The sequence below is a fragment of the Eptatretus burgeri genome, chromosome 2 (genome assembly GCF_056783735.1).
Source record: "Eptatretus burgeri isolate ZD-2024b chromosome 2, Ebu_testis_v1, whole genome shotgun sequence".
Classification (NCBI taxonomy): Eukaryota; Metazoa; Chordata; class Myxini; order Myxiniformes; family Myxinidae; genus Eptatretus; species Eptatretus burgeri.
In genome coordinates this window covers 115,847,196-115,860,919 of record NC_140962.1, presented here as the reverse complement: position 1 = coordinate 115,860,919, position 13,724 = coordinate 115,847,196, and the positions used below count along the sequence as shown (strand labels likewise).

Genomic DNA, 13,724 nt, shown 5'->3' with positions numbered 1-13,724 from the left:
TGCGGACTGTACTTGACCAATGGAGGAAAAGACACGACGAGCTTGGTACATTTACAATAACAAACAATTTATTATTAAAAGGGTGATGAAAGGTATGTGTACAAGCAAGGGTTTTATCACAAGGTACAAGCAAGGGTGAGGTGCGGCAAAATAAATACAGTTATTTACAAGAGAGGACACAGTGCAAAGCTCACCCGTTCTAATACCTCTACAATCTTAACTTATGTTCCCTTGACAGGTGCCACTAGAACACTCCCGAGGAAAGTGAGAAAGCAAGGAAGATGAGAGAAAGTATGAGGTGTTTGCAACCTCTCGATTACCAGGCATGGCTGCCGAACATGCGCAGCCATTCGCTGAGGAGAGGGAAAGAGGAGAAATACTGTGGTGCCTTTGGTGCATTGTCTGAGGAGGTGCAAGAGAGGTGCAGAGAAGAATCTGTAAAAGGTGCATATCAGTGGGGCCGTCCTGAAGGGGACAACCATTTGAGACTTTCCCAGGTAATCGCTGATGCTCCTTTTATGAATATGAGTCCGCAGCAAACAAGATGGAAAGAAATAAGGAGAACGTGTGAAATGAAAGTCTGTAAGTGTTTGGTGTTTTTGGCTTGTCCCTATGACTGTGCTCGATCTGGATCTCTTGCTTGCTAAGCTCTCCGCTCCGTGAGCTCCGTTCCGCCCTGCTCCAAATAATTAGTGCTATTCTGTTCCACTGTTCCATTCCTCCTCTCGCCACCAGGCGTTACAGTAGAGCACAACATAACAGTGACACTCCAGGTTGGAGAGCGGATTTAGCATTATGAATCAATCACATATTAGTCCTGGCCAAAAATATTGGCACCCTTGCACTTTTTTCACATATTGCACCATTTCCTCCAGAAAATTGTTGAAATTAAAAAATCTTTTGGTATCCACAAATGTATTTCTTTAGTTTGCAGTGGAACAAAACAATAAAAGCTGAAAAATAATTTAAAATCTTAGCTTATGCCACACAGAAATCCTAAAATGGCCCAGACAATATTATTGGCACCTTTGAGAAGTTGTAAGAAATTATTAGATTACAAACAGGTGATTCTCCTTTACTTTGGAATTGAACTTACCTGTGGTGAGTTGCAGGTACCTGCACTATAAAAATCACTCGTTCAATCAGTTTGAATAGAGAAAAGAAGTCATTCTGCTGTTTTGTGTCACTGTGTGTACCGCAACGAACATTGAGAAAAGAAATAAAACCAGAGAATTGTCTGAGGAGGCCACACACAAGATTGTAGCCAAGTATGGACAATCTCAAGGCTACAAGTCCATCTCCAGAGACCTTGATCTTCCTGTCTCCACTGTCCGCAATGTTATCAGGAAGTTTAAGGCCCATGGTACTGTAGCCAACCTCCCTGGATGTGGCTGCAACAGAAAACTTGATCAAAGATTGCAGTGAAGGATTGTTTTAATGGTGGAGAAAGCACCTTGATCAACTGCCAAACAGATTCAAGCTGACCTTCAGACACAAGGTACGACAGTTTCAATTCGCACCATCCGTCGCCAACTCAATGAAAGGGGATTCTATGGAAGGAGACCCAGGAGGACCCCACTGCTGAGAAAGAGCGACAAGAAAGCCCAACTGAAGTTTGCCAAAACACATCTGAACAAGCCAAAATCCTTCTGGGACAATGTCATGTGGACAGATGAGACCAAATTAGAGCTTTTTAGTAAAGCACATCATCAATATGTTTACACAAAACAAAATGAAGCCTTCAAAGAAAAGAACATCTTCCCTACAGTGAAATATGGAGGAGGTTCAGTGATGTTTTCGGGTTGCTGTGCTGCCCCTGGCACTGAGTGTCTTGAACGTGTGCATGGCATCATGAAATCAGGAATTACCAAGGCATTTTGGAGCGCAATGTTCAACCCAGTATCAGAAAGCTGGATCTCCGTTGCGGGTCATGGGTCTTGCAGGACAATGACCCGAACACACTTCAAAAAGCACCCAGGAATGATTCAAGACAAAACGCTGGACTGTTTTGAAGTGGCCAGCAATGAGTCCAGATCTAAATTCCATTGAACACCTGTGGGGAGATCTGAAAACAGCAGTTTGGAGAAGGTAACCTTCAAATTTGGGAGAACTGGAGCAACTTGCACAAGAAGAGTGGGTCAAACTGTCAGTGGAGGGGTGTGGGAAGCTCATTCATGGCTATAGGAAGTGTTTGTCTGCAGGTATTTTGTCCAAAGGCTGTACTACCAAATATTAATTCAAGGGTGTCAATAATTTTGTCAATGCCATTTCTTTATATTTTTTTGATTTTTAAGGATATATTGTTACGAATTTGGAAGCTGACTGCACACAACAGCCAGAGTCCTTATAGCTCAGTTATATCGGTAAGTGTGTGTTTCTAGTTCGGGTCCCATCCCTAGTCTAATGGGAATTAAATGTACGTGCGCTGCAGAGTTATTTTGATAGATAGGATTTTTACATTTTACATCATCTACAACAACAACAACAACAACAACACTGCTCTCGGCATTCTCCGTGCGCTCGCTGGCATGCGGCCATGTCTGGAATTCCATGCCCCAGGCGGTGTGCATTTCGGTCTGGATTTCGCACCGTATATGGTCACAAAGCGTTTCGCTTCAGCTGCACACCAAATAAGGGTATGCGTCATTTTCCGCCCAATGGGCGACGAGCAGACCAGAGTCGGGGCGGTCCTTGGCAAGAAGGCGGAGCCGCGACACGCCGTCCACCCACTGGGAGCAGGCCACGGGGACGGACGGGCCCCAAAAAGAAAAGCGACAAAGAAGAAGCAACAAATGTTTGCGATGAGTCTGCTCGAGTGTGCGTCTCTGTGTCGTCTGCTCGAGTGCGCGTCTCTGTCCGGGCCTGCGGCTGACTGCATCGCGCGGATCCGAGGCGTCTCGTCTGGCGCATTGCTGCGGGCGGTCGACCATATCAACTCGGGAGATCATCTCGTGTCGCCTGCCTGCGAGCCGGAGGAGCTTGCCAATGCCCGACGCTACCTTCCGTACCTGGTGCTTGGAGCGGCCTCGTGTTGCGGGTTCAAGTCCCGTTACTCCAAGATCATCGAGAACCACACGAGGTGGACAGGTCCAAGCTAGCTTCTCTTCCCTCAGCCCATCTTCCCTCCGAGCTGACGGGGACAATAAAGACCTCGAGGTCCATCTCTTTCTGGGCATTTGTGTGTGCTTGTGTGTCCTTGGGCCCCGTCTATAAGTAACAACTGTGAAAGTGCGTTCTTTGCTCATTGTACATTGCATTTCTTATAGTCGTGATAACTCTGTGCTTTGTGTGCTTCCCCTCCCCGATTATTGTAAAATAAATACCCCTATTGTTGCATGTACCAGCTCGTTTCTGTGCTTCTTCCATTGGCTCAGCACGGTGCGTTTTGGGAAATTGGGAGACGGTAAATTGTGTATTTGGACCGATGGGTCTTGGTAACCATCCGCTCGGGTTACGCACGGTTCGAGCACGGTAACGGCTCGTCCCGCTCGAGCTCCGTCGAGGGTATGAATTCACTAGTAACTTTGCCGCGTGGGTTTTTAGGTATATTGAAGTTTGGCAATTAACCCTATCCCACGCGGTCGAATTATTGGTGATTCACGGTCCTGTAAGGGACCCGTGCCTTTCAGAGTTCTCCGAGAAGCACGATCTCGATTCCGGGTGATCGCTGGAGCCGACTCTACTGCTCCACCTCGCGGTCATGCTCGCCGCCAACACCCGGCCCCACAACAATATTAAGTTCTAACTCAAAAACAAACGTTCTGTAATATTAACATTGAAATAAAGAATTGTTGAGACCAAATACTTTCGTCATTTTCAACTTATTCTTGGAAATTTTTTTGGGTTATTTGAAAAAGTGCAAAAGTGCCAAAAAAAATTGGCCATGACTGTAGCATGATGTTTCAAAAATTTCTTCACCCTGATACGTTCTCCTGGATCAGGCGCTGTGTGGTGGAGGTATGCACACTACCGAGTGGCCGTTCTCAATTTTGTTTTGAAATTAAAACCCTGGTAAATCCCCAACAACAAACAGGATTCAAATGAATCATAAATGTACGGCTGGGAAGCATGAAAATGGGAGAGGTGAGGTAGAAGTGAGCACAAAAAGGGGATGGGATGGGATGTGAGGTGTGGTGAGATGAGATGGAAGCCAGATATGATGGGGGTTTGAAAGGGAAGAGGTTGGGAGTGAAATCCAGCAAAAAGGGAGGTGAGGAGGAAATCAGCAAAAATTGTGGAGGGAGGGTGAAGCCAGATAAAATGAGGGGGGTGGCTGGAGTGGAGGTGGGAGCCAGAATAAAGGGGATTGGAGAGTATAGGTGGAGGCCATAAAAAAGGGATGGGGAGGGGGCAGTGGAGATGTAATCCAGAAAGGGGGGTGGGTGGAGATGGAGTCTCAAAAAATGGGCGAGGGTTTGGGTGGACGTGGGGGTGAGGGAAATGTGGTGGATGCCAAACGCATGCAGGAGTGCAGCAAAGCTACCCCACAAAAAACAATGGCACAACAGCGTGGGAAGGACACACTTGTGAATAATCATAAACATGTGGGCAGGAAGGAAGAGGGTGACTAATCGCACACAGCAGGCAGCAATGTGAATTTGATCATATATACAAATATAACCACTTGCAAACTGACAATTTTATGTACTAACTAAAATGAGAAGACGAAACAATCACTTTATTTTGATGTGTCTCATGTACTCTGATATGTCTTGCACTGTTAACAATACACTTTCATCATGGGTTATGTATGCTTCCGCATGGTTATTGCATGGTCTGTGTCTCCACTCTCATAGTTTCTTGTCACTCTGTGTCATATCAATGATATCCAACTTTTTTGAAATCATGGCACTTGTCACTCACAGCCCTTCAACAGTGTATGATTTATCTTCCCTCAATCTATTAATTCCATGAGGAAGAATTCTTGCTCTTGTCTTACTGTGAATGAGAATACATGTTGATGTAAATGGTTGTCATAGCATTTGAAAGAGGTACGACTCGCTGTCTTGCTTATCAAGATATGTGAATTGTTTTGGTATACCAAGGTCATCACCAAGGCCTAAATTTATGTTTTCATTTCTAATTCTCCGCTAAACTGCCAGTCAGAGAGCCCTCGTGCAGATTTTCACGATACTGAACATGTGACCAGAACGAAGGACCTTGACTAATAAAATGGAATCGTTTTTATTTATATGGTTTGAAACTACTGAACTTAATCCTTTGAATCAGTATTATTGATTTTGCTGTAGCACCTTGAGTATTCTCATTAATATGAAACATTTATATGCATGCATGCATACAGTGAATCCCGCTCTCATGGCCACCTTGTTACAGCAACAAAAGAAAATCTATGTTCACAATGCTTCAGCAAATGACCACCGAAGACCACACAACCAGTATTGCTGATTGGGTGGTCTTCATTTAAAGATTGAAAGATCACCCAGCCAGTGATACTTATTTTCATCTTGAGGTTGCTGTGTAACCTCGATTAAGTGACCGTGGAAGGATGGGGGGAGACGTCTGCCTCTGGTCATTAATTTTCCCTCATATGATTTTAAGGTTAACAGACAAATTATCCTTGATGAGAGCCAAGATGACCGCAAAGTATTCATTTGACAAGGAACAAAGTTGTTGAACTGTCAGATAAGCTTAAAAAAAGAGTGCACACAAAACATTAGGAGTATTTCGGGGCAGACAAAACTAAACTTAACATTCGCAAAAAAACACAAGCACAACTTTAAGTGGCGTCTCAAACAACGTATTCATTCATTGGTAAAGGCACATGAGAGGAAAGGGAAATGATGACTCGAGTTGCCTGTGCTGGTTGTAGTTTTCAGACGCAACTGCCAGGCAGATGATCTAAACTGTTGATTGATTGTTGAAGGAAAAGGCGTTCACTGACTACAAGCACACAAGCCTATGATTTGGACATCACAACATTTCCAGCTTCTAAAAGATGGCTGGAATACATTTTGAGAAGACACAGCATAGTGTTCAAGAAGAAAAGTGCTGATCAGAGAGGAGGTATCAATGATTTTGTAGTCGACTGGAAACCAAAGTTGTCAGAACTCTGCAGCAATCATGTTCCTCGTGACATTTTTCATATGCTGTTCTTCCGTGACATTAACAGGGATACGTTTGATGTGAAAGGAGATTATTGTGTTTGTGGTAAATGTTCCAAACAGGTTAACAGTGTGTCAGTTTAATAGATGAAATGTTTATGGATGCTCATGATAGGTGAGCCAAAGAAGCTGTGCTGTTTTAGAAAGGTTGACTTTTAAAAATTTTGCCAGTGATGACTGCTTTAAAACTTTGCCAGTTCTTCATTTTTTTATATTTTTTTTTGAAGGAGTAACTTTAAGATTTGAACATAAAATGCAACATAAACTCCAGCATGTGTGGCTATTTGTTTAAAATTCTCCTTTCCACCTGAAGTTAACGAAGAATGTGACATCGGTTCTTCCTGGTGAACACATCATCAAAATCACAGCTGATTGATCAGGGCATTATTCGAAAGGCAAAAATGAAGTTTATGAGGTGGCAGCTACAATATCTACTTATGAGAGATGGAGAATGGCAAAAAATCTGGTCCAGTGAAGTTCTCGAACATATTGATTATTGAGGCCATTTTCCAGATTTGCCGCCTTCTTCGTTTTCTCGTCCTCTTCCCTTTTAGAAGGGGTGAGGACCCGGACACCAAGCTTCTGCCCTGCCTTGATCACAATACTCCTCCACTTATCCCTCTCCTCAACCAACTCTCTCCCCTCTCCAACCACTCTGACCTTACTGATATCCCTCCTCACCCAATCTTCCCATCTCAACCGTGATCTATCTCTTTTCCTCCTACCTCGCTCCCTCAACCTATCCTCTCTCTTTGCCATTCTCTCTTTCCTCATCTCCACCAAGTATCCATCCCATCTCAGCTGGCATTTAACCATTCTCCCTGTCAAGCTCATCTGCACACCATTCTCCTCTCAGTTCATCCATTCTCCTTCAATCCTACCTCTTCACTCTGGCAATCCACCTGACCCAGTTGTTCACGCAAACCTGTTGCCTCTGTTGGTGTCTCTGTCAGTGTCACCATTTCTAGACCGTAAAGGTAGGCTGGTGTTACACATGACATCACAACCTTCCCTTTCAATTTCCTCTATCTTTGCCATTCATCCTTCCACCCTCCTACATGCATTTGTGCCAACCTGAATCCTCCTCCGCACCTCTACCTTCCGTCTTACCATCCTCGGTCACTGTTACCCCCAGATACTCAAATCTATTTTCCAGTCTGATCTCCTTCCTCTCGAACCTGATATTAATTTATTTTCTCTGCTGCCCAACCCACATCACCTCAGTTTTCTTCATATTCATCTTCAGCCCATGTTCTTCAAATGCCTTCTTCGACTCTCACAGTACTTCCTGCATCTCCTGCCTCTTCTCCACCACAACAGCTAAATTGTTCGCATACAACATCCTCCCATGAATACCCCTCATGTTTACCTTCCTGCTTACCAGCTCCATCACCATGAAAAACATAAGTGGGCTGAAAAAGCTTTCCTGCCTCAAACCTATGTTCACGCTGAACTCCTCTGACATCCTTGGACCAACCAAAACGTTTCCCGATGTTCCCTTGTACATCCCTTCCACCAATCTAACTTCTGATTCTGGCACTCCCAACCAACTCGGTGTCGCCATCACCATCTCTCTCGGGACAGTGTCGTGTCGTAGGCCTACTCCAGGTCCCCAAATCCCAATGCCATTTTACCTTGCACCTCCAACATCTTCTCCACCAGCTGTCTCAGTGTGAACATCCCATACGTTGTTCCCCAACCCTTTATAAACCCCTGATGCTCTTCTCAGATCTCCATCTCCACACTGCTCCTGTCCAGAATCCTCCCCAGCACCTTCATGGCATGACTTCGGAGCGTAATGCCCCTGTACTTCCCCGGATCTTGAACATCTTTCTTCCCCTTCCATATTAGCACAATTAACCCTGTCCTTCAATACTCCAGAAGTGAACCCTCTCTCATACATACATTCAACAGCCTCTTCGTCCAACCGACTCCGACTTCTCCCGCTGCATGCCTGGCGCTCTTCCCTTCTTCATCCTCTTTGCCCTCTACATAACACAGCAGCTCCAGCTCTCTGTTGCTTCTTCACCGGTTCAGCAGCTCCTTGAAATATCCTTCCCACACATTCAATACTGCCCACCCCCCCCCCCCATCACTAGCCTCCCGCCACCATCCTTAATCACCGCTCGCCCACCCCTTCGTGTCCTCACTGTCTTCATCCCTGTCATGCGCCAATTTATAGATCATCTTCCCACCATCCTTTTCCAACTTCTTGCACACCACCTCTTCCATATCATTCCTCACACCTTATCCACAGCTCTACTTGCTGCTTTATTGTTGTTGTTGTTGCCAGACAGATGCAGCATCCCTGCATCTGGTTGCCTCACTCTATCCTTGATCTTCTGTATCCTCTTCCAAGCTTCCTTTTCATCACTTGCCTTCACTATTTCCTACGATCACCATACCTGGTTTCTATCCTTCGAAGATGCATCCTTTCATGACATCCTTCCACACAAAACTTCTGCAATTGCTATAAACACCTCTCCGTACTTCTTCCACTCCTCCTCCAAACCTTCTGCTCCTTCGCTAAGTTGCTCATACCTGGCCCTCATCCTCTCCCTGTACTCTACAACAACATTACCCCGACTTCCCCCCACCAAATAATTATCTTACGACCCCTGCTCTTAACCTCCCTCCTTTTCTTCATCCATACCACAAACACCACAAGCTTATGCTGGGTGGTAACACACACTCCTGCCACTGCCTTGCAATCCTTAACAACTGTCGCTTCCTTGCCATCACAAAATCCAGTTCTGTTCTATGCTTTCCACGCCTATAGGTAATCTTGTGTTTTCCTGCTTTTGAAAGGATGAAGCAGCTATGGCCATCCCATTTCTCACCACCAGCTCCACCAGCTCTCTACCTTCTCTATTCTTTGTTCCCCAACTAAATTTACGAACACATTCTTCTTCACTTGGGTCCACTACACCCACATGCACATTAATGTCCCCTGTAATGCACAACATCACCTCCAACTCAACCATTCCCATCATCCTCTCCAGTGCATCCCTGAATTTCTGCTTCTCCATCCTAGGCCTTCCCGTTTGTGTCCCATACACTGACCGAGCACACACCACTTGCCTCTGTATCACCACCCATGCCATGACTATCCATCCCTCTCATCTTACCACACTCTGACCACTTGCTTGCTGATCTCTTCTGATTGTATAAGATTGACTCAGCCCGCAAGACAGAGCCAAGAGCCAGTCTCTGCCACAGACGCACCCTTTTCATCCCATCAATGACAGATAGACAGTGGTCAAAGGACCACCTACCTTGGATTGATGGGCAGTTGGGGAGAGGGGCCTTCACTCTTTGATAGATTATCATTATGAATAAATGAGAAGAGGCTGTGGAAGACGAGGCCAAACCTATTCTTGCCTAACCTTTTCATTCATACACAACAACAAGCATTAAACAATTTTTTCCCACATTTACAAAAGTTAATTGCCCTGCAAAGCCATGGCATTACCTTTACCTACATTGTGTCCTAATAGGCAGCCAAGAGGTCCGAAAATGCAGTGGTGTGAATATGATTGTGGGTTGTACCGACAGAGCCCAAGGAAAGTCTTACCACAAGGGAATCGTGGCTCCCCATCCTTCCCATCCCCCAGCACCACGACAGCTTCCTTGCTGCGTCCTCACCTAATGGGGTCAAATATTGGCCTTCCTTGGCCTTCACATGACCGCCTGAGGTCCTCATTGCCCCTTCTCAAAAGGATTAATTACCCGTTTCCAGTTGCATGTTAGAGCTACTGGGGGCGAGGCATGGTGGAGCCGCCAACCACGCCCATTGAGAGATCACTCGGGCCCACGGGCACTCACCACACAACCCACAAATCTTACAACATTTCACTTTCACGATTGCTGTACCATTCTACGCTACACTTGCCATGCAAGTTGCGGTGTGTTGTCGCCATGCCATAGCTTCCAATGCCAGACTATACAAAAACAAAACACGAGATATTACTTTATTTCGAACACATTTATTAGCCCCTCCAATTGGTCCACACGCTGCCCTTCATGGCCCTTCATGGCTACTCTTACCCATCACCCATACCAAAACACCTGTATATTTACAAACAATGCATGGCGAGTCGTGTCATTGAGAAAAGGTCAAAAGTCCACATCAATGAAATGCAAAGCTCTAGTCCCAAAACAAGGGCACATTAAATCATAGTGGTATATCTGTAGAAATTGCTGTAGGTTCATTTGGGTCTGCTCAGCTTCACTTTCCATTTAGCAACATAACAGTTTGAAATATGCTGCAGTTGATGTTTCGGTGGCAATCTCCGCAACCGGTCTACGTGGGAAGCCCCATCTATCGACCAGCCCAGCACGGCGGGTCACCAGATGCTGGGCTGTCGCAGAACCTCAGGGAGAGACTGCTAAACCACCTGCCTCGGCGGTTGCCACCTCAGGCCCTCACTAGTCTTCGGCAGTACCACCACCAAGGCATGGCCCAGTAATACCTCTCCAAATTGGTCCTCAGGTTCCTGGGAGAGACCACTTCTGCTGCCTGGGTACTTGGTTCGTCCGTCAGCTTAGGCCCTAGCTCTGGCTGAAATCCAATGGGCGTGCCATGCACGACAGCACTGCCACCAGGCTCTCTGCGGAGCCTGGCCCATGCCAACCATGTGGCTGTGCCACACATCCATACTCTGTTAGGCCAGCTTCCTGGCCGCCTGAGGTGTACATATTTCTGGGGAAATTAACATGTCTGTAAGGACGGGTTCTTCACGAGTCGAGTCAATTTTTCATGGCAGTTGTAAGTAATGTACATTTTTATGGTTATGCTCAGACTTATTTAACTTTAATATAGCTTTTATGCCTGGTGTTGGCTTAATGGTTAGGGTGGTGGGCTTTGGATCCTGGGATCCTGAGTTCAAATCCTGCTCAGCTGTTGAATTAATACTCGGTGGGGTTGACTCTGCCTGTCATCATTCCGAGGCCTGCAAAATGAGTGTCAGCTTGCTGGTATCCTGTGTCGGAGTGGTGACCCATCCAGGATTTTGCCCAATAGCCAAGGAGACTGCTTCGGCAGCACCGACGCTCTGCACAGAGTGTGGTCCCGATGGATGGATAGATGGAATATAGCTTTTCATTGCTCCTTTATTGTTCAGGAGGCACGTAAGGCCTTGAGAGATCTCACCTCATGTACAGTGGGGAGAACAAGTATTTGATACACTGCCGATTTTGCAGGTTTTCCCACTTACAAAGCACGTAGAGGTCTGTAATTTTTATCATAGGTACACTTCAACTGTGAAAGGCGGAATCTAAAACAAAAATCCTGAAAATCACATTGTATGATTTTTAAATAATTAATTTGCATTTTATTGCATGAAATAAGTATTTGATACATCAGAAAAACAGAACTTAATATTTGATACAGAAACCTTTGTTTGCAATTACAGAGATCAGACGTTTCCTGTAGTTCTTATCCAGGTTTGCACAGACTGCAGCAGGGATTTTGACCCACTCCTCCATACAGATCTTCTCCAGCTCCTTCAGGTTTCGGGGCTGTCGCTGGGCAACAGACTTTCAGCTCCCTCCAAAGATTTTCTATTGGGTTCAGGTCTAGAGACTGGCGAGGCCACTCCAGGACCTTCAGATGCTTCTTACGGAGCCACTCCTTAGTTGCCCTGGCTGTGTGTTTCGGGTCGTTGTCGTGCTGGAAGACCCAGCCACGCCCCATCTTCAATGCTCTTGTTGAGGGAAAGAGGTTGTTGACCAAGATCTCGCGATACATGGCCCCATCCATCCTGCCCTCAATACGGTGCAGTCATCCTGTCCCCTTTGCAGAAAAGCATCCCCAAAGAATGATGTTTCCACCTCCAAGCTTCATGGTTGGGATGGTGTTCTTGGGGTTGTACTCATCCTTCTTCTTCCTCCAAACATGGCGAGTGGAGTTTAAACCAAAAAGCTCTATTTTGGTCTCATCAGACCACATGACCTTCTCCCATTCCTCCTCTGGATCATCCAGATGGTCATTGGCAAACTTCAGACGGGCCTGGACATGCGCTGGCTTGAGCAGAGGGACCTTGCGTGCGCTGCAGGATTTTAATCCATGACGGCGTAGTGTGTTACTTATTGTTTTCTTTGATACTCTGGTCCCAGCTCTCTTCAGGTCATTGACCAGGTCCTGCCGTGTAGTTCCGGGCTGATCCCTCACCTTTCTCATGGTCATTGAGGCTCCACGAGATGAGATCTTGCATGGAGCCACAGACCGAGGGAGATTGACTGTTATCTTGAACTTCTTCCATTTTCTAATAATTGCGCCAACAGTTGTTGCCTTCTCACCAAGCTGCTTGCCCTATTGTCCTGTAGCCCATCCCAGCCTTGTGCAAGTCTACAATTTTGGCCCTGATGTCCTTAGACAGCTCTCTGGTCTTGCCCATTGTGGAGAGGTTGGAGTCTGATTGATTGAGTGTGGACAGCTGTCTTTTATGCAGATAACGAGTTCAAACAGGTGCAGTTAATACAGGTAATGAGTGGAGAATGGGAGGGCTTCTTAAAGACAAAACTAACAGGTCTGTGAGAGCCGGAATTCTTACTGGTTGGTTGGTGATCAAATACTTATTTCATGCAATAAAATGCAAATTAATTATTTTAAAATCATACAATGTGATTTTCAGGATTTTTATTTTAGATTCCGTCTTTCACAGTTGAAGTGTACCTGTGATAAAAATTACAGACCTCTACGTGCTTTGTAAGTGGGAAAACCTGCAAAATCGGCAGTGTATCAAATACTTGTTCTCCCCACTGTATATGGAAGTTGTATTGTGAAGTTAAAATTGTGGATGGTGCTGTGTATGCTCGGTTGCTTGATTCAACTTGAAAATTGCATGTTCATTGCGGCTCTACACAAACTTGTTATATGAGGGTTTAAATTTTTTTTTTTTGTATTTGTTCGGTCATTTGTGGTTCTGAAATTTCTGAGTTGACAGCAACGCCACAGGAATATACGATATTTTGAGTTTGTCTGACTGACATGCATTCATAACTATTGAGCCATTGTAAATTAGGTCTCAAAATGTTGATTTTTTTTTGTTCGGACAAAGGGCTTTGTTTCCAGAAATTATAGATCTAATCCAAGAAGTCATGTATCGTACCATATCTGGTTCTCATGCAATGGGTCTTAATAATATTTCTTAATTTTAATTTCCATTTTTGTTTTTTGCAGTGTCTTTTGGGATTTGTACTGTGCAGCCCCAGAAAGGAGAGAAACTTGTGAACACTCTAGTGAAGCGAAGGCCTTCCATGATTATGTATGTGACACGCTTCAGGATAATGCATTTATTTTTGTGCATATACACAAGCTCCACTATCTTCTGACATTTGTTTCATTCTGTATGTTGTTAGCAGAGTGCAGCAGCCGCCCAGAGCCCAGTGCTCGCAAACCTGCCTTCAGGTGATGGAATTGGCCCTGGATTTTATCAGGTAAATAAGTTAATTGATGAAACTTGCTGCTTCATGATGAAACATGTAAACAGAAGTACCCAATTTGTCAACTGCAGTTGATTGTTTTGTTTTTCAAAAAATAATTAAAAAAAATGTGGACAATGATTCTGTATTTCTGCTTTAGATGCTCATTGATCCACT

The 13,724-nt window shown here is 45.1% G+C and overlaps 1 protein-coding gene across 10 annotated transcripts in view; it reads left to right on the top strand.

Annotated features, from left to right (window-relative positions):
• The window catches only part of LOC147032889 (single-stranded DNA-binding protein 2-like), a 151,443-nt gene that overhangs the window by 27,116 nt on the left and 110,603 nt on the right, over positions 1 to 13,724 (top strand). For 5 of the 10 annotated variants that reach the window (XM_085870870.1, XM_085870869.1, XM_085870868.1 and 2 more), the window contains exons 4-5: positions 13,306 to 13,390; positions 13,488 to 13,562. In XM_085870870.1, coding sequence (XP_085726996.1) covers positions 13,306 to 13,390; positions 13,488 to 13,562 — 160 coding nt within the window. Of the gene's footprint in view, positions 1 to 13,305; positions 13,391 to 13,484; positions 13,563 to 13,724 lie in introns of all 10 variants that reach the window. The other 5 variants (XM_085870867.1, XM_085870871.1, XM_085870866.1 and 2 more) reach the window with 1 other exon arrangement.